This window comes from Stigmatopora argus, chromosome 14, assembly GCF_051989625.1.
Source record: "Stigmatopora argus isolate UIUO_Sarg chromosome 14, RoL_Sarg_1.0, whole genome shotgun sequence".
Taxonomy (NCBI): Eukaryota; Metazoa; Chordata; class Actinopteri; order Syngnathiformes; family Syngnathidae; genus Stigmatopora; species Stigmatopora argus.
The window spans coordinates 9,281,822-9,302,444 of record NC_135400.1 but is presented as its reverse complement, the minus strand read 5'-3'; the positions used below and the strand labels follow the sequence as shown (position 1 = coordinate 9,302,444).

Here is a 20,623-nt window from a genome sequence, read left to right as displayed (position 1 = left end):
CACAACGTAGCAGATGGAATATGCAACACCGATACAAATCAGGCCGACCTCAAACATAAAACCCACACGGGTGGGGAGCCTTGCATTGCCACGACAATGGCGTGGACGCTAACGGGCTACGGTCGGACTCTCACATTCTACCTTGTCAACTCCTTCCGCCGACCTCGAGAAGCTGACCCTTGGTCTGCGACTGAGTCAAGATCGGGGGAGTTCTCGTCTACAGGCCCTACCGGAAAATATATTACTGCTACAGGTCACACTCAGCTCCACTACAAAGAGCGCTAAAAATAGAGCAGGAATTGCGCACATACATCAGACGTCTGATTAATTCCGCTTGTTCCACAGAAGTAGACTAGCTTATTCTGTCGCTGCTGGCCAAAGTCGTGAAAACACATCCTTTTGGACAACTTTAGAGGCCCACAGAGGCTTTTTTATGGCCATCGTAACTGCCGCTGGCCACCTCAGTTGCCATCATAAATGCCGGAGTATTCGCGTGCGTCTACGGGCGCCGTCCCAGCCCTGTGATCACTAACTGCTCTCAATTACGGTATTGTGCGCCGTTCCTCTCGGCTCGGGGTTAAACTCTTCGGCGAGACCCCTTTGAAGTATTCATCCCTTTATCTGGAGCCGGAGCCAAGAATTTGGGGGAAGGACAATGGAAAACGAAACCTAGAGGGAAGCTTACGGCAATTATCAAGCCGGGCCACGAGGAGGAAGTCGGCTCATGCGGGCCCGGCAAGGAAAAGCTAGCAGATAAAGGGAAGGGGGCTGAGTCAGTCCATGTAGCACAAGGGGTGGAGTCGGAAGGCTCTGTTTCAAGTTTGTTTGGTGTGTACACACCCGGGGCCACAGGCGACCGCCGCGAGAGGAAATGGAGGCCAGCGCTTCAAAGTAGGTGACAACAGTTGGGGGGGACAATGGCTACTGATGGCTACCAAAAGCCGAACGGGGGTCAACACACCGGATGAGTGAGGGGGTAAAGCTTTGCTTCCGCTGTGTGATACAGTTCATCTGGTCTGGGTTACAAGCTTGGAATCGTCTCCGCTTCCAAATCCAGTGCACGGTGGAAGATCGATTTTCTAAGGATTGTAGGTGAGACGTGTGGTATTGCATGGCATTGCTTGCTAAAGGATCTCAAGGCACGTTTACAGTAGATCGACCAGTCACAAGCACCACTACAGAAAGTCCTTGAGCTATGATCGAATACACTGGCGGCATAATCAATATTACTGCATAATTCTGAAGTTTTGACTGTAAAAGTCGTAACTTAGGTCAAAATAATATACATTAAAATATAAAATTAAGATGCTGTACTATTGCTGAGATGTGGATGGCGAGTTAGGGTTTTGAATATTTCATTTGCAAATGAAAGCTAGGAGCACAACTATTGAAAGCAAAACTAAAACTAAGAACTCATTTGCTCATTAACTTTGATCTGAACGCAGCATATGTTCACCGATGTACTTTGGTGTGTCTTTCTCTTTTCTCCATCTTTTTTTAAAGATGTACAGGTGTTTCCATGGTCATTGCTATTCTTTATAATCAACCTAGAAGACCCAGCTTTCTTCTTTGGGACCATAGTGTGAAAGGCAAGGAAGGATTTTCCCTGCCAGCGAACCAAAGTCAGACAACGAAAAAAATTAGCTAAGCAAAAACTATGGCGGACAAGATAGGGACGTCGTAAAGTCGAAACGTCCTAAGTCGAGAACTCCCTCTATATAAAACGCTGTCTTTGGAATGTAGAAGAAAGCCAACACATGCACGAAAAGAAAATCCAAATACAAAACAGAAAGACCATAGACTCGAAACCGTACCACAAACGCACGAGCCAGAACTTTCTAACCACTCGTCTACAGCGCTGCCCCGACATGTGGTTTCCAGAACCATATAGCAATTGAAAAAAAAACCCAATTTTCTTTTGCTCAATTCGTCCACACATTTTGGGCCCTCTATCAAAGCAACAAAACTGAACGTCACCTTAGTGATCAGGTGAAATGTTTTTTTTTTTTTTAGTCGGCTCAATGAAATCTTTGTCATGTATCGCAAAACGTGTCGTCTGCATTTACGGTAAGACACCCCTTAAGCCTGCAGTGGGTGGCAACAGGGTAACGTCTAAGGACCAAACCCAGATCTTGTGTCAGCACCTTGGCTTTACATTGACGCATGCTGTGGTGAAAACCCACAAAGGCGTGACAACATGCAAATTCCACACAGAAAGGTCCCTAAGTTGTTCTTGCAAATTCAAATCCCATTGCCTGACCGATCTGACGGTTATCGGTCCGCAACTTTATGATGGTCTTGCCGTCTGGTTTGAAGTTGAACAGATCCTGTCTTCGGGAGACAGGATCAAAAGCAGGAGCTCACTGACCCTGCATGGAAAGCAAGTGTTGCTAACGGGTTGACACGCAATTAATCATCCATGTGCAAAGCTACAACAGCTGCGAATTCCGTCTCAAAGACACAAATCAGATCTCGATTATCGTACCGACGATGCAATTTATGGGCAAGGCAGCTATTGTCTAAAGTGAGTGTCACTCCACCGATGAGGTACTGATGCAGTACTAGCAGTCAGAGTCTTGTGTCAAGAGACAATTTTCATGTCCAATTACAAGTTCAAGTGCTTCGTTTCAGAATTGAATGTCTATTATCTTGTCTAGGATTCAAAACATCCACTTTCATGGTTTGTGTTCTCAAGTTTGCAAAATCGCTGTCTTTATCGCTATATGTTTGATACTGCGAAGGAGGGGTGGCATGCACAGGGTCTCCCCTGTTACTCTTACTTCATTATATAGCGCATTACAAAACAAATTTAGATATGTTCAAGACTCTAAGGCGGCATTCAGACTGCAGAAATATGTCCTTCCAATAAGGGTTCCTCCTCAAATTCGATTTTTTTTAGGGCTGTCTGTACACAATTTTTAGCAAGTGCCTAAATCGGATCGGGACCTACTCAGACCAGGCTACATTATTGACAGATCTGACAGGTTGCTGTGGCGACGAAGGTATAACTGGGTGTGGAGTGACCTCACGGATTGGAGCTATTTAGACTGAAAAGCATTTTGCACATATAGGATATGAAAGTATAACTGTCCTACATGGTTTTAATCTACTGAAAATCAGATTTCTGTGCTTCGTGACCATTCACACTACAAAAGACCAAATCTCTCACAATCTGGATGCGCTAAAAATTGAATTTTGGCTGCCAGACTGAACAAGGTCTAAATTAAGGGTCTCCAAAGCGGTCATCGAGGGCCACTGTGAGTCGTGGTTTTTGTTCCAACCGATCCTGCACAGACAGTTTAAGCAATTAGGTTTCTGGTAAAACAAGCAGCACATGAATGGAATCAAATAATTACACTTGTATGACACAAGTTTGGTGAAAATGCGTAATTCTGTTTGGTTAGAACGAAAGCCGCACCCACCATGGGCCTTTTTGGAATAGCTTGGAGATCCCAGCTCGAAACCGTCCTAAAATTGAGAATATCTGAGGAGGTTTTCAGTCATTCAGGTTTTTGGAATACGCAAATGTTTAATCAAGGCAACTGAAACATTTCGGATTCAATTAGCGAGGTGAAATGGCGATAGGCAGGTAGGTGATCAGTTCAAGGTGTTGTCCTCAAAGTCAACTATGATTCCAAACGAGGATGGCAAGTATACAAAATGGAGGGATGAATAAGCCTAAAGTATGAACGCTGAGAATGCAAGAGTTGGATGGGAAAGAAAGAGAAGACATATTGTTGTCAAAGGCATGCTGGGAACTGAGGAGGACAATTAAGAGCGCAGTTAAGACCGACTTTGAAGTCGGGCATGGTGCGTAATACCCTTATAAAGTTAAGGGATGGCAACAATCCGGCAGTTTGTGACTACGGGAGGGGGGCAGGGGATTGTTTAGAAAAAGCAGTTTAAAAGGGTTCACTTTAAGGGGAATAAAGTTGCATCATTTGAGGCGCCAATTGAGCCCAGAACCGTGTGTGTTTCTTGTGTCGAAATAGATAAAAGTACGCGTGGGAGTCGTCGCCCACCTGCACGGTTTGATGGCGGGATGAGTGTGTGCAAGATGGACGTGGGAAAGGGATGTGTCAGAGGCATCTACAGGGAGTGGGATGGCCAGGAAGAATGAGACATGAAAGGTTGCGAAGGAAGGCAGAGAAGAAACACAAAATGGAGGAGGGTGGGGGGAGCTGAAGGTTATTTATGCCCCTCCCTTGTTTTAATCCCATTTTGTGCTTGACTTTTAAGTCTTGCAATGTATAGAAACAATGTCGGATGCACCGTCTAATCCCGTTTGGGCCATGAAGCTGGCTCTACTCTGACAGTAATGACTTTCATTTCCTCTTCTTCTGGCAATCCAGCACTTGGCGGGCCGGACACCGCTTTGTCCCTCCGCGCTTGACGGGACAGCCGTCCTTTTCCCGAATTGGCCTTAACCTCTGACCCCGGACTCCCTCACTCATCCTTAATCCATCACTTGAATCCGTCGGCTTCCTCCTCCTTGCCTCTGGTGAGCTGATTAACTCGCTCGCCACATTCGATGTCTTAGCTTCGCCCCCTCCCAACAACGCTGCCGTATTTTTTCAATTCAGACTTCCGGATGTAAGGAAACGCAACTTCCTGATGGATGGTAGCATCGCGGTCACCCCTAAACATGCTTTTGGCGACATTCACCGGACTGGTCGCCAGCATATTGACTAAGAACCACCCAAACCAAAGACTAACTTGGACTGATTAATATAAGTGGCATGACTACTCCATTGATTGCCATTGACAGAAATGGATGTCTGAAAATACTATGAATAAAATTACTAAAACTTTTACTGCATATATAATGTTGCTACAATTCTTACTAACCCATAACCCTTGTGAGGATAAGTGGGATAGAAAATGAACGAATAAATTACTACTATTACAACCACTAGTAAAACAATGTTACCAATAGTGTTGAAATGCAGTATAATTCTAGTGAGTACTATTGCTAAAATGAATTACACCACTACTTCATTCAAATGCTACTCCAACAACAACAATAATAAAATAAATATCACTACTACTACACCAATAAAATATAATACTCTACTAAAGTAATGACACCTACAAAATCATACAATAATCATATTAATAATCCTGAAAAATACTGGCATGTTACTTTTAAGGGCTCAGAAGAAAAAGGAGACCCTAAAGTTTGTGTTACAACAAAAAAAGGAAATTTAAAAGAAAAGTGATCCGAATTAATATATTATTAGCCTTTTTTAATTGAGAAGTACCATTTTTTTAATCACTAAAATTTTATCTGAACAAATATGTTAAAAAAAATCAATAAAATTAAGAAAATGCATGCTAATGAGGCCCTGAAATTGATAAGTAGTGGCTTCCCAACTTGTCCGTTTTTACAGAAACCATTACAACAATGTGTACTGCAATGAAAGTGACTTCAAACTATGCCAAAAATTGTCCAACTAGGCTAATAATTGGATAGATAGCAATCATTATAATAATACAATACAACAAGTTGCAATCCAAAAACAAAAGTCTATGTTGTTGATCACATTGTCTGCCATGCTATTGCGAGCACAATTACTCAGACGCAACCTGCTGCGTCTTCCCAGCTGAGGCAACATCGCCTCCAAAGCCGCTTTCAAAACACACAGCTGCATATCCTTTTCACTGTTGGAGTGACGGCCTGGCCAAGTAAAAAAGAAGAAAAGAAAGAATGGCGTTCCATAAATACCGCGGCCACAAAGGCTCGCACAAAGAAGTTGACGCAGTAAAACAGCGCAAGTGAAACGCATCCGCGTCGTGTGGCTTTATTTACACTAAAAGCGCACTGCGTTAATGTTGTCATTCAGGTACCGGTGTCGGGTGCCATTGACCAAAAGAAAAAAGAAAATGCTGACCTTGAGTCGTCCTTTTTTACAGCCTCACTTATCTCGGCCTCTTGTCCTCAAACAAACTGTCGCAGGAACATAAGAAGGCTGATAACAAAAAATAAAAAACAGCTTTGAAGAAGAAAAAAGGCATTCACCGAATCATCTCCATTTTGGATTAATAACATGCCATAAAGCAATTTCACGTGGTGACCTCGCCCTGTAAAACAGATACTTAAGTGTCAGCGGGTGGTTTTTATCCTTTTGCTGGCTGGCCAACGATGGCGTGCATATTTTGCTTAGAGACATTCAATTAGCCGTATTAAAACCGTAGTTGGGCGTGAGTGCCGGAAAATGAAAGATGCACTCATTAGAGAGCAATCAGTCGCTGTGGCGACCATTCTTCCACATTAAAAACAAAAACTCTTTGTTGTATTTTTTTCAATGTGACTTAAACGCAAGGGGGTAATTAAACAATTACAATTATTTATGAAGGCCTTTTGTTCATGTTATTATTATTATTATTTTTGAAAGGGTGCAGCTGAGGTGAACACCTTTTTACACTTGTTGACAGACGTCCAATCCGTTTGAAGCGGGAGTCCTGGCACTGAATGAACGAATGCCCCAACTTCCAACAGATTGGGCGTCTACAAGAGCGTGTGCGGTCGATTGGTCGCCGGTCTTTTGGTCTCCGTCTTTTGGTCGCCATCTTTTGGTCGCCGTCTTTTGGTCGCCGTCTTTTGGTCGCCGGTCTTTTGGTCGCCGTCTTTTGGTCGCCGTCTTTTGGTCGCCGTCTTTTGGTCGCCGTCTTTTGGTCGCCGGTCTTTTGGTTGCCCGTTGTCGCGGTCGGGGCGACCAAAAGACCGGCGACCAAAAGACCGACAACCAAAAGACCGGCGACAAAACAAGGTAAAACACGGTCTACGAGCAGTTTCACTGAGCCGACGTGTATAAGAGTTTGTATGTACATGCGTTGTCCCTTTAAGAAGCTACGTCCGTCAGGGTCTTAACAAGTTCTCCAACAAAAAACAATAAAAGTCCGGGACATTTGGAGCTTTTCTTTAGCCTAATAATTACTAGGGCATTAAGTATGACTAAATAGTAATTCGCAGTTTGTATTTAGGGAATTTGAGCAACGATTTAAATGGTAATTATCACTTACCTTCCGGGCGACCAAAAGACCGGCGACCAAAAGATCGGCGACCAAAAGACCGGCGACCAATCGACCGTGTACCCTACTAGAGATAAACTGTTAGTCAATATTAAATGATAACACATTTTTTTCGCGGTGTGATGTCAATCTTCAAACCAGCCCTAAATCACATTAAAAGGAAAAAAAAGCTAACATTGCTGTTACTCAGATGACATTCCATTTTTTGGGGGTGGTTTGCTCTCATCACTCACTTCGCACAGACAGCGGCCATCACATAAATAAAGGCTGGTGTCGGGTTTCAAGCGCAAACAGTAGAACAGGTCTGGCACACGCACATGTGGAAGAGGGGTGGAGGGGTTCTTTCGGCATTATGTTCTTTGAAATGGACATTTTACAAGACCAAAAGTATGGTGGGAATGTATGGAAGGTAATGCTGAGCCGGTTGTATAAGATGCCAATGGAAAAAAAAAGTGTACCGTCAAATTTCTTTCGAAAACCTCCAGCTTGACCTCTAGTTGAGTATTTGAAGGGAATTAAAATACAAGGACATAATGGTAAATAAAAGGGAAAATGGTTTATAAGACACAAACATGGCACTTCAGAATATGAGGTTTAAAATTGATGATAGTATACATGCAATGAACACTAAGTAAACTTCAAAAAGGTAACAGGATCCAAAATGGAGTTGTATCAAAAAGAGCAATTAAATACACATTGAAATAAAAATAAAAATACACAAAATAAAATAAAATAACGAACAGAATAAAAAAAAAATACAGTGCTGTAAAAAATGTGGAGAAATTCAAAAAGGAAAAAGGGGAATAATAAAAACAAGTAAAAATATTTCGTATATGTACTTGAAATTATATATAAATGTCATATTTTTACATCGTGTTAATAGGATCTCTTAGATTTATGCTTCAAGTGATACGTTTTACGATCTTGCAAAACGAGTAACTTTTATCTTTGCGCAAAAAAGAAAACCAGTAGCGTATTTCAACTTAGCGTAGTAGCAGTCCTAGTAAAGCCAAAGTAATTATAATCATTAAAATGTGAAATTGAAAACATTAACATGTTCAAATGTAAAAATCATATTAAAACATGGACTATAACATGCAATTTATCACATTGAAATGCAAAATGATACCAATAAAAATGTCAAATACACATAAAATTCTATATGATACTTGACATTTCTAGGGGGTGTCAGCAAAATACTGACTTAAACTGTAATTTTCATTTAAAATAAAGTTATAACAATGAGGGTAAAATATGCACCGACGCAAAACTACCAAGAAGGCACTCAAGTTTCGCATATAATGATGGCTAGGCCCGCCGAAAAATGGGAAAAGAATAACAAATCAGAGTTTTTGCCTGAGATGCAATTAATAAGCAAGTAAAGCTAATATTGTGGTTGGCGACTGACAACTGACATCATCCAAAAATTCCAACAAGATAAATGCAATTCACAATGGAAACAAGCAAGGATGAGTGCTCACGTCTGATTGGTCATCCTGGCATCCTTTGGGGTGGGGTCCTGCACAGTCGGCTACCTGGAAAGAACAATCGTCGTCAAGGAGACGGATATAAACTGCTTTAATGTGACTCTTTTTTGGGGTATGATTGACATCTAATTTAGTGAAAGTGAAATATAATGTCCCAGTGCCATTGACGGCAATAGAGTTTCAATCCATTTTGATGCAGAAAGGCACTCTGGGTTATTTTGGGGATTATTTTCTTAATACTTTGCTGGGTCTGCTAAAACAAAACCTGAGGAGGCAAACCTTGAAGTTAAAATTTCTGAGGTGAGAGTCTATCCTATAAAATGTGGACTAGCCTGTAGGAAACCTATTCTGCTGTTTTAATAAATAAATAAATTACAGATAACTGCGTTGAGCATGTGGCAAAGATGTGTTTTCAAAAATAGTTGATAACAATGATACGGGAACCGAAACAACAAGGCTTAAGGCGGCGTTGATTTTCCCGGCGTCGCCAAAAGTGCACCAGTAAAAACACATTTTTCGGATGATAAATCATTCTTTTTTTTTTGCTATGCTTGCTTGCAGAGTTGCAAAGCATAAATGTAAAATGTTTACCATTCAATAAGTGTTGGTTGGGGATCATTCTGCTTCCAGTTGGAACTTGTATGGCAAAATTGCCTTGGAATCATGTTCTTCGGGACTTATCTCGTCCGCCAAGCCATCTTCAAGTCTAGATTACTCTTTTCCATTGATTCATACGCCATCTGCTGGAATCTTTACCTTTGATTACGTCATCGCTTTCAACTATGCACAGGCAAACTTTGGCAAAAGTCCTTTTTATGACACGGTTTCAAAAAATTTAGATCTATGTGAGTCTTGATCATTTATTTTGAATACTATTGGACATTATCCTATTATTAAATTTAAAATAATGTGATAGTGGGACTTTAAAGGATGTTTTAAGTCATTTTAAAAGTCTTAAATGTCATTTAAAATGAAGTCAATGGCCCTGAAATATGAACATTCAAGTGTAGCTTTGAATACTTCTAACCTGTTCTCACGACACGCATCCAAATCTTCCTGCAGGAAGTGGGCCCTCCTCTGAAGGAAGTTGACCTGCAACATGAATCCACATTAGGGAAGAACGTTGAGTTGATAGGAAGGCCTCGGATGGGTTGTGCTTTTGGTAGGAAAAAAAGGGGGGTCGGGGTCGGTCACTTAAGTAGGCTCGCTGGATGAAAGGCTCGCTTGTTGAGTCCTGAGGGGTCAGGACACAAGGGTAAGGGTCAGGAGATTAGGGCACTGGGGTTAAGGCACACGGGGAGCGCGAGGAAGATTATCGGGCCGGTTCGCCAAGGTTAGGACGCAACATGCGGCCGGACTGTGCCAGCCTTTTGTTTGCCTACAAAGCGGGGGTTTATTTATGAAGTGTCTGGCTTAAGTGAAAATAAACGCCATCTACGTTTACACGCCGGCACGGCAGAATGGAGATTGTTCCTACTCCTGCTCAGGGGAACATTCCTTTCCAAGAAGAGGCCGAGGGGGCATCAGGGAAGAAATCCAAGTGCTACTTTTGGCAATCCATCAGAGATTAACTGGAAGTCCGACGCAGACTTGGAAATGTCATTAACTTTTTTTCCATGTGCAGTGGGAACCAGATCTAGATAGAAAAATCGTGAAAATCTGCTAATAATTGTTGCATCTTGAAAATGGATATGGATTACATCAGTACATGAAATCGGATGAATAAAAAATACAAAATAGAGAAATCTGAAATGGAAGAATACAGTGAAAAATTAGAACATGTGTAAGTAAAATAATAAAAACAAAGAACAATATTAAATAAAGTAAATAAGGAACGTAGCATAAATAAATGTGTATTTAAGAAAACCTTTAAAATGAAAGAAGGATGCATTTATTAATACATTTTTCCTGATAGTTACATTTTCTGAAAAATCTTTCTATAAATTTATAGAAACTTCTCATTATCAAATTTATCTTCCTGGGTCGTGAAACCAAATTATTCCTTAATAAAATCGATAACAGAACTTAAAACTGTATTAGTACATGAACGTGTATGAATAAAAAATACTAAATAGAGAAAGTTAAACAGAAGAATGAAGCAAAAATCTCCCATGAAAATAAATTGGAATGCCATTCAAATACCCCTTAAAGGAAATATTGACGACGACATGAACTCATGATAAAGATGACTTTGACACACCTGGTCTTATCCATTTAAACCGCCGCCAATGGCAGTTAAAGTGTTAACAACGCACCTATAACGAGACCCCACCGCAAAAAAAAACAACAGAAAAGCCGGCTAGGTTCACTCATTATTATGTAAACTTTCCCAACTTGAAAGGGTTTTATTGCAATTTAAGGGAGCTGCGCGAACACGCCGCCGTCCGTTTCATGTCAAATTCCGCGCATGTTCAAAAAAGAAGTGATTGTCTGCCAGCCCGCCGCAGATATGCAAAGCATTCTGCCAGCTGCATGACACAGCGAATTGTGGGATTGTGTTTTTGGCATATGAAATGCTGATGCCCAAATTGGAAGCTTTTACTTGCCTTTGTACATTTTGCCACATTCATTTTTCCATCCCACTGCACAATCCATTATCCATTTTTGACGCACTTGTTGCAAAGCTAGTGGGAGCTAGTTTGATATTGTAACTAAATTGGGAAAATGGGGCTACTACATAGAATTATTGACAATCGACGAATCACCGATTAATTGGATAATCAATCGGCTCACTTTTAAATCACGTTATTTGCTGTTAAGGACTCGGGGGTTAAAATCGTCGCATTATGTGTACATGAATGAGTTAAGGACTTGACAGTGTTCCTAAATCTTAAACTCCCAAGTTCTCACCTGAGCTTTGAGTGATGCAATGGTGTCCTCCAGTTCCTGTCTGAGTTCGACAGGAATCAGACCTTTAATCTTCTCCTCGTACTCCTGACGCACTGCGGTGACCTAAAAAGGCAAATCGTGTTAGTGGAATAAACACAGAAATTATGCGGGGACTAGAAAGATCTTCGGGAGAGTGCGTGAGAGGCTGCCAGAGATAATGTTTACAAAGATGTTTGAGTCGAAACGATTCCAGTTAGATGTGATTAATCAATTAAAATAGAATAAAAATAATAAAATAATAATAATAATAATTTAAAAAAGGTTGCTTTTATAAAATTCCATCGTTTCCCTGAAAATTAATGTGGATTTACACGCTGAGGTACTATTTAAAAATCAAAGTATACCTTATTTTCCAGACTAAAAGTGGCAGTTTTTGTAACCATGTGCGACATATGTCTTTTTTTACTCTGTCCGCTAACAGATTGTTATTCTGTGTATTTTTTTAGGATATGTTTATCCAATAAACTGTTCAATGAATGAATAAATGTCTGACATTGACTTCCAATCTATTTAAAATAGGACTCCTAAAAGGCAAATATGCATGTTTCAGTGCCATTGACTGGCAATCATTCGCTGTTACTTCCTCCCAGTTTAAATGGATTGGACGTCTATTAAAGGCAGATAACGTGTAAAGTTGACACAACAAATTACACTCAAAAGTCAACACACCACTGTACATAAAACACACGAGCTTCTAGGGACTCATTGCATAGTTTTTTTTCTGGGCCAGGCAACAACACACACACATACACACACACATACACGCACACACACACACACACACACACATCAGGCATTCCCACTCTATTCTTAGCTCCGAGTTCCCTCACTAGTAAGCGCCCCTTTACATCCCAACAGGGGGTAAAACCCAACCCGAGCCAAAATAACACGACCCCCCCTACTGGCTGCGCACGTAAAGCATCGTCAAACTCTGACGCGGAGCGTCTGCACGACACAACGCATCGATGCGGCGACGGCGGCGAGTTCGCTCAACGCGACTCCGCCGGGGGAGGAACTGGAGGAAGTCTGTCTGGGGCTAAATTACACGCCGACCAAACCCCGGTCCGATTATAGAAGCTGAGAACGGCTGGAAAACCGACAAACACACATGAATGGAAAGCTCGGCGTGCTTCGCATATAGCGGCGGAGCGAGCAAACACAGGCTCGGAGTTATAAAAGCATCTGCGGCAGGAATCCAGTTGCAGTGTCAGTAATTCTTTGCAATTAAGAGCACGAGTTTGACGATTGACGTGAATGGACACGGCCAAATTCCTTCTGCGCGGCATGGCACGGTGGCACCCTACTTTTGTTACAAAACCAAAAATACTTGTCAAAAATACACTTCCCCTGATTTGTCCTGACTATTGTGTGTGGTCGTCATGTTTGAGGGAGCTAAAAATGTACCTTTCAACAAGTCGGGCCTTTCTAGTGAAGAGCGCACGAGTGAAAGATTGATTTTCCCAAAATAATTTTCCTGTTGTGGATTTCACTGATTGTTCTCGCGTGGGCTAATTAATCTTCGCCGGCACAATACGAAGGAATTGGGAGACACTTCAAAGCGGACCCTCAGTCGAAACGATTCTGATTGGAGCGGCTCAAGTCGCTGTTTTTCCACTGCAATCTGCAGGCACCGTTTTTAGGAAGCGGCTGGTTAAAAAGGACATAAACCGCAGCAGTTGGAAGACGTTTATGACAGTAAATGGATTTACTTCTTGGCATGTTGACTGTGGAGGCTAACACTGAGAGTGTCCATTGTGGGATAAAAAGATAATACAGTGGATATAAAACGTCTACACACCCTTGTACGAAAGAATAGTGTTTGTGGGTTGAAAATGAGAGCGACACAATCCTTCAGTGCTCAGTTCAGAATTTAAGGAATTTAAAAAAAAGGACAAGAGCTATTATGAATGACAATATGAAAGATGATTCTTAGCGAGACCATTACGGGCGCACAACACATTGGGTAGCCGATGCGTGAGGTTTAGGCAGAACAATTTGAGATGCTACTTACATTGGATTGGCTAAAATAGAGGGATTTAAAAATGCCCCAAAATGTTTTTTTGGCCAACACCTATTGACTATGCTTGGAATTTTCTCTATTATTACGTTTAGGAAAATTGAAAATGCTGTGGCTTTTGACAACAAGATTCTTTCCGATGCGATTTTTTAAGACCGGGCAGGAACCTTGTAAATGATTTGCAGGGTTGATTTAAGGGAGTTCCTGTTAAGATCCCAAAATCCCAACGATACCTGATAATTGAATTGGCTGCCATTGCCTGCAATAGACGTAAAATCCATTTTGACTGGAAGAAGCTGACAGTGTTTTCAATGGCACTGAAACGTGATCTTTCAAAACACGAAAACCATTTACGTGGCATGGCGCCTCTCACATTGAAAAAACGTTTTCCACGAAACACAACAAACAATAGCTCCCCTGAATTTTTCTTTCTTTGTGAGTCATAACGATAATCGCAGCAAGAATTTTTACAAATGATATGTGTCGCTCGTCTTGTCATCACCTGTTCCTCAGGCAATCGGTAAAAACAAAGAGATCCAATACACTATCAGTTAAATGTGATTCATCATATGTAATTAATATGATTCATCTTCTTGACAACAAGTCACGACAACCACCACCTGCCAACATTTAAACGTCCAACCACTGGGTGTACCAAAAGAAATATTCACAATGGGCAACATGTCAGATTCATTTTTTTTCTATGTGACCATCTTCCAGTAGAAAACCCCAAAACATGACCGAAAATGTACAAATACAAACGGAAAATTCACGATAAGGAATTGAAAAATGCCAAAAAGTAGAACTTTTCATTTCCGATCAACCGCGCAATTCCGATTGTTTTGAAGAATGCCCCGTCGAGCGTCAGTCATTTCCCCGACTCAATCATCCTGAAATTACAACATTTGATCTAAATATAGTCCTCAGATGGTGGTGCCCCATTGCTACTGTCAAGCAACATTTTTTTTTGAGAGGTGCCAGCAGAAAAGAACGATCTCCCAACACTTTCAACACTCAAGTGAAGTTCGTCACGTTGACGGGAAGGTTGACGTATGCTAATGACGGCGTGTGTAAGTCGTTGCCAGGAAGGCATTTTTTTTTTGCGACGGGGCTGACAAAAAAACTTAGTCACGAAGAAGGCGGCACATCAAAAAAGACACCGCTCTCAAATTTTGCACCTCCGCATTTATGAGCGAGTTCACCGAGCTACCATTTGAATGACGCTAAGCCGAAAGAAGTTGTTGGGGGTGGTGGGATCAAAAGAACATTAAAAGGGGCTTCATATTTGACTGAAAATGTGGGAACCAACCATGCTTAAATGAGGAATATTGTACGTTTGAATAGTGAGGTGTGATATCACGACTGATGTGACGAGAGATATTTTGCCCACGGCAAGGTTTAACAGCAAAATTACTCCGAAGAAACAAACACATCAAATTGTGATATTATTCTATAACAGACCACAGCCATGAAAATAGCAGCCTAAATTGTGATAAAAACAGCCGAATTATTTTGTTTACCTGGCTTGAACCTGAAGAATACAAACAATAAATAATGGAAGACAACAGATTAAATACTAAAAATAGATGGAAACAAAAAAAAATCAATCAACATCTTCAAGAAATATCATTTAGTTTTTAAAAAACGGTTTTCAATCGAATTTCTTTGTGTCAAACTGGTTGCACGGGGGCCATATTGGGCCCGCCGCATCGTGTTTGGAAAAAAAGGCAGTTTTTTTTTCATGGCCTCCTCCATTTAGTTTTATTGAGGTAGCAGCCAAGGTTAGAGTTATTTTTGTTAACAAATTCAATCATTTTTATCAGAAAAATTGTGAATATGTGTTGTGCTGCTTCAACACAATCATAGCTAATATGAGCCTCTAGTTTTTCCTGTGAGTGGATTACATCATCGGTTTCAACTATGCAAAGGCAAACCGCAAAAAAAGTATTTTTATTGCACAATTTCAATAGTTATAGATCTGTGTGAGTCTTGATAATTTATTTTCAAATACTGTTTGACAAGATCCTATCATTTCATTAGTGTGTAAAACATGTACCGTATTTTCCGCACTATATAATCCGATACACCTTACTTACCAATACCGCCACTACTACTACTTCAGCTCCATCTAGTGGATGTACACAAACCCCTACTACTACCATCACAACTACTACTGCGTATTATAACCGGTGCGCCTTACATATCAAACAAATTGTAAGAATATAAAATACGGTAATAGCGGGACTTTAATGTTTATATTTTTGCCTTTAATTTTTTTTTTCCCTGACAACATAGTGTTGATGTCCCCTAAAAACGTCCTCAAATCTTTCAGAATTGAACTCACATCCTGTTTTCATTTCAATATTTTAGCATTCACATTGTCATTGTGATTGAGTTAAAACATAATAAGAAATAATAACAATAAAATGTGGTAAAAAGCAGCCTGTCTGCTCATCATTCTTCCAAACTCATAAAATGGGTCTCTGCGGCTGTCTGCGACCCCTTAGTGCGGATTTTTGACGAGCGGACAAGCGAGGTGTGTGACGAGTGTGTGAAGTGTGTACAAGGGTCAGTGGGCAGATCAGAGCGAGGGGGAGCGTCGGGGTACGTAAGAGAATGAATGCCTTGGGTGTACAAAGAAAAGCCTCCTGTGCGAATCTAGTCATTAGTGCTTTCTTCTCAGTGTGTGTCAAGGTCAAAACACAGCCTGATTACAGGGCATTCTGACGAGCCACGGGGAGTGTGTGTGAGCACACAGGCTTCCCTCTAAACACAGGCGGCGGTGGCATTCCTTGCCCTAGGCGCTGCCTCTTGAAGCCAAATCTTTTAAGAATTTGAGAAATGTGCGAGGGGGTAAATGTTTGGCCGGGAGTTGGAGAATCACCGTCGAGTCGGAAAGGATTGGAGGTGTCTTGTGTAACATTCCGGGAAAGGATTTAAAAAAAAAAATTGGGCATGTTGAATAGAAATATGAAGATGTGACAGGCCCAGTTGGGCGGCGAGTTGTAAAGAAATTACCTTCTCTTCGCTCTCCAGCTCTTTGCTGAGCAGCGTCTTCTCGGAGCTTCGCAGCTGCCTCTGTAGACTTTCCACCTTCTCCTGTAGAGCCTGAGGGGAGGCACAAGACAGTCAGCGTTGTCGGCGGGCTGACGGAACGTCGACCCGAGCGAGATGCGTGTGTGCGCTGGAACTGATGTAGGATGAGGCTATATTTGATCATGAAAGGCATAGAAGCAGAATATGAATGAGGCGGCCTGTTGAAACTAGGACAAATATACAATCCCCATTAAGTTGAAAAATACATTTACAACGTGCTTTCACAAAGATTTACTAAACATTCATCTATTATTCATGCCGCTTATCCTCACAAGAGTCACGGGGATGCTGGAGTGTACCCTGATTAACTGCAGGCAGTATAATGGGCACACCTGAAGATGGTTGCCAGACAATCACAAAAGGAGACAAAAAACATTTAAGCACAGCCTCACACTATATATGATAAAAAAATAACTAAGAAAACCTTAATTCAAGCTAGGGCTGCATTAAATGTGGAAAATATACAATAAACAAAATATATTGACATTTTTCACTTTTTTTAATGTAAAAATGTACTTGAAATAAGTATTAAAAGCAAACAAAAAGGAGATTTGAAATTTTAGACCTCCTCCATGTTTTTCAATAATGGATCCAGAACCCCCCCAAAAAGTTGGGTGAAAGGAAATCTGTTGCAAAATCGTACTTTTTTTCCACTTCCTCAACTGTGTCATGCAGCAATTAACAGCAATGCATTGTCACAAATATTCAAGACCAAAAATTGCCGAAAAGATGATTCAAAACTTGAGATTTGTCTTTTCTTCTGAAGCAACATAATTTATAATATTTACAATATGTACAGATTTCATTTGCTCTTGGAAGATTTCTGTGAGATGGCAGAAGATTGAAACCTTTGTGGTAAGAGAGCTGTTTTCATTGTGCTGGGTGTGTACTAAAAGTCATTCCTGCTATTGTCGTTGCTACTGTTGTTGTAGAAACAAAGATGAAAGAGCATTTCATTGCCAGTTCTTGTTGCCATGTGAATTAATGCAGGTAAATAACATTGATGCAGGAAGAGGAAATGCAAAAATGTGACTGAATTTTAGTTTCACACAGTAAAATTGCCTGCAATAAAATGTCTTATGTGCTCATTAAAGTCAAAGAAAAGCCCAAACAAAGAAAGTGATCAAACTCAATTGCTGCTTGTGTGTTGACGGGTAATAATTATGTCATGACCATAATTACAGCAAAGTTGACCTCATTAAACTGCTTTTAAAGGCGAGGGCAGAGAATGTCTCACTCCAGGGATTAGCAAACTTTTCGAGGCATTCAGAAACCCATCACTAATGGGATTGTTATATATGTTTCAATTTGGAATCAATAACAACAACAACAACAACAAAGAGGCGTGGCATCATGGCACATTTGTACCCACAGTGAAGTTAATTCCATTTCTCAAATGGGCGCCAGCTTTCTATCCTTTTGCTGCTTTGAGATTCTGACAAGAAAAGAAGAGAAAAAGGAATGCAAGCGAGAGGAAAGAAAGTCATTAATACATTTTGTGTGTGTGTGTGTGTGTGTGTGTGAATGGAAAGAATGGTGCAGTTTGTGCGTGAAACACAGAACCAGATGTTTGGAGTGCACATGTGGACACTTCATCTTTGATTATTCGGCATGAAAAGCAGAGAGTGAAAGGTGCACATGTGCAGTACACACGCGCACACGTAACAAGCGTGTGAGGGGCGAGCGGGGCGGGGCACCCAGCCCACTCCTCGCCATCAATAACTTCTAGGTCTCCCCCCGCTGGAGTTGAGTGAGCAGGGCAGGTGTGAGTTCATTTTCTTGTGCTTCAGGTGAGAGGCATGACCACTTCGTGCTCAAGCCACCGCACTGACATAAATTTCACATTAATAGGTGTTTTGGGCTTCAGGGGGGTCGGGATGGAACTCGCGAGTGTCGAGGATTGACTTCCAAGTTGTTTGGATTTCAGAAATGAAATGTATTGAAAAACTTCCAAACTATAAAATGCAATTCTTATTTTTTAATTAGATTTTTTTTTTTACATACATTGGCTGTACTTGTGAATTCTATTCAGGTGTGATGTCTATTATTTATTTTTTGTTCCTACGCCGATAAGTCTCGAGAAGAGCGCTCTACATGTGAACTCTACTTGCAGAATTGGATTCCATTCTGAAAAATAAAGATGAATGGATTTGGGAATGATTTAGATTTAGATTAATAGTTTGGTAAACGAGTTATGTTGTTTAGGCTATAGTTACTGTCTCCGAATAACGAATTAAAAATGCTATGTTTAGAGATGCCTATTTAGGCTATTGTTTTCAATTTTATTATTACAACAAATGTATGTTTTGTTTTTGGTCTAAAATAAAATAACCCCCTAATACTTTAGGTGGACTTGTTTTTTTCCCCCTCCTTTTTATTTGACATTTTTTGCTAGGTGCAAGTTATGCTCAGATGCGACTTAAAGTCCAAAAAGAAGGACAATCTCAATACATTGTGGTATACTTCAGTACTACATTTGAGACATTTTAATTTCTTTACGGGGTTGTCCAAAAGTCACATAATACTACACTTATTATTTCTCAGGTCTCTTTCCTACACCGGATTAAAATTCATACAATCCAAGGCATGTTTTGCAAAACAGGATCTGATATTGACAAAACACTGCACTCCGTTTCTGCAAAGCCAAGAAAAGCGCATCGGGAGCGTCAACAAAAGTTCGATTCAGGCAATCATTTTGAATTATAACCCTGTCAGGTTGTTGTTGCTTCAAGTCTTTGGGGAAACTTGCGGTGGATAGCGTAAAATGAATTTTAAATCATTCACTTAATTGTTGGTGTTGGAGCAGAGAAAAATACTTAACTGAATTACAAACAAGTTCCCAACTTCTATTTGAAAAACAAATAGCATTGCATCTTACACAGTATTTCAACTACTTTGTCAAAACCAAAGTCAAACTTCACATGACATTTTTTTGCGCCATCACTTCCTTTTTGTTCAAGAACAAAAAAAAACACCACACCAACTTGCAGAAATTCATATCTCGATGAACAAACTACTAAAAATATCTTGATCTTATTAATCAGGCTACTTTGTAGACAGTTGCTATTCAGTCAGCATCGCTCAAACCCTTAGTGTCGATTTCATCCCTCTTAATTTCTGTGTTGCACGACAACTGAACACAAAAAGGGGAAGGGCACAACGACGCCTAGGGACAAAAAGCAGGTGCACGCATGATGGCTAAAGACAAGACGCAGGGAACCTAAGATTACGGCAATAGAAACAAGACACAAGCACAATTACATTTATTTGCTACCACAAGACCCAGACTTAAGACTTACTCAACTGGTGGTTTCACACGCTAATATTTCTCTTTCTCTCTCATTTTCTGAACTGCTTTATCCTCACTAGTGTTGTGGGGGGTGCCAGAGCCTATCTCAGCGGACTTTGGGCCAGAGGCGGGGGACACCCTAAATTGGTGGACAGCCAATCGCAGACGGTAATATTTGACTATACTAACCAAAGAAGAATGGAATCAAACATAAGATCATTTCAAGATGATCATGTTTGTCTTCACAATCGGCTCCAAGGCATCTGGAACCGAGTGAAAGATGTTCAAATTTCCTATAAACATTTTCTGAACACTTCTTAAATGATGGATTATCAGTACCTTCGTGAAGTAAAATAACTCATGTCATCATGAACACATCCCATTGCATGTAAAAAGTTAACAATGAGGCAGGGCAGCAAAAAAAACCCTGTTTCACCAGTTTAACAACCTTTACGTGCCAGTTACATTGGTGGCAATACAGCATTGTCAAACTGATAATTCGCACCACATCAAACGACGCTGGCTTAAGTGTCGTTTTTTTTTCATATCACATCAACTGAGGAGGTAATTAACATCTTGTAAACATCGGTGGCGCCGACACAGGCTATTACTGTGAATCCTGCCAATGTTGCTTTCTTGTTGTGTGATTTTAGGAGGTCAATGTTACTGTTGAACTTCACTGAGCTTCAAATGGAAGCAGCACGCAGAAAAAAACATCTTACCAATGTTCAAACTGAAATTCTTGAATCAGATCGAAGACAGCGGCAACTTCAAGGCATGGTTTTGCATTTCATTAAATGTGGTAAGGTGATT

At 40.7% G+C, this 20,623-nt stretch overlaps 1 protein-coding gene and 1 long non-coding RNA gene across 2 annotated transcripts in view; one reads left to right on the top strand and one right to left on the bottom strand.

Moving 5' to 3' along the window:
- cep112 (centrosomal protein 112) overlaps nucleotides 1-20,623 on the bottom strand; it is an 88,843-nt gene that overhangs the window by 2,942 nt on the left and 65,278 nt on the right. Inside the window, exons 25-29 of the mRNA XM_077619604.1 lie at nucleotides 16,444-16,533; nucleotides 11,370-11,471; nucleotides 9,547-9,611; nucleotides 8,514-8,567; nucleotides 5,892-5,969 (exon numbers count right to left, since the gene is read on the bottom strand). Of these exons, the coding sequence (XP_077475730.1) occupies nucleotides 8,564-8,567; nucleotides 9,547-9,611; nucleotides 11,370-11,471; nucleotides 16,444-16,533 (261 nt within the window). The 3' untranslated portion in view covers nucleotides 5,892-5,969; nucleotides 8,514-8,563. The remainder of the gene's footprint in view (nucleotides 1-5,891; nucleotides 5,970-8,513; nucleotides 8,568-9,546; nucleotides 9,612-11,369; nucleotides 11,472-16,443; nucleotides 16,534-20,623) is intronic.
- Nucleotides 833-5,048, top strand: LOC144088886 (uncharacterized). The gene is made up of 4 exons (XR_013304955.1): nucleotides 833-891; nucleotides 1,007-1,092; nucleotides 4,353-4,501; nucleotides 4,584-5,048. It is a non-coding gene; the product is annotated as an uncharacterized LOC144088886 (long non-coding RNA).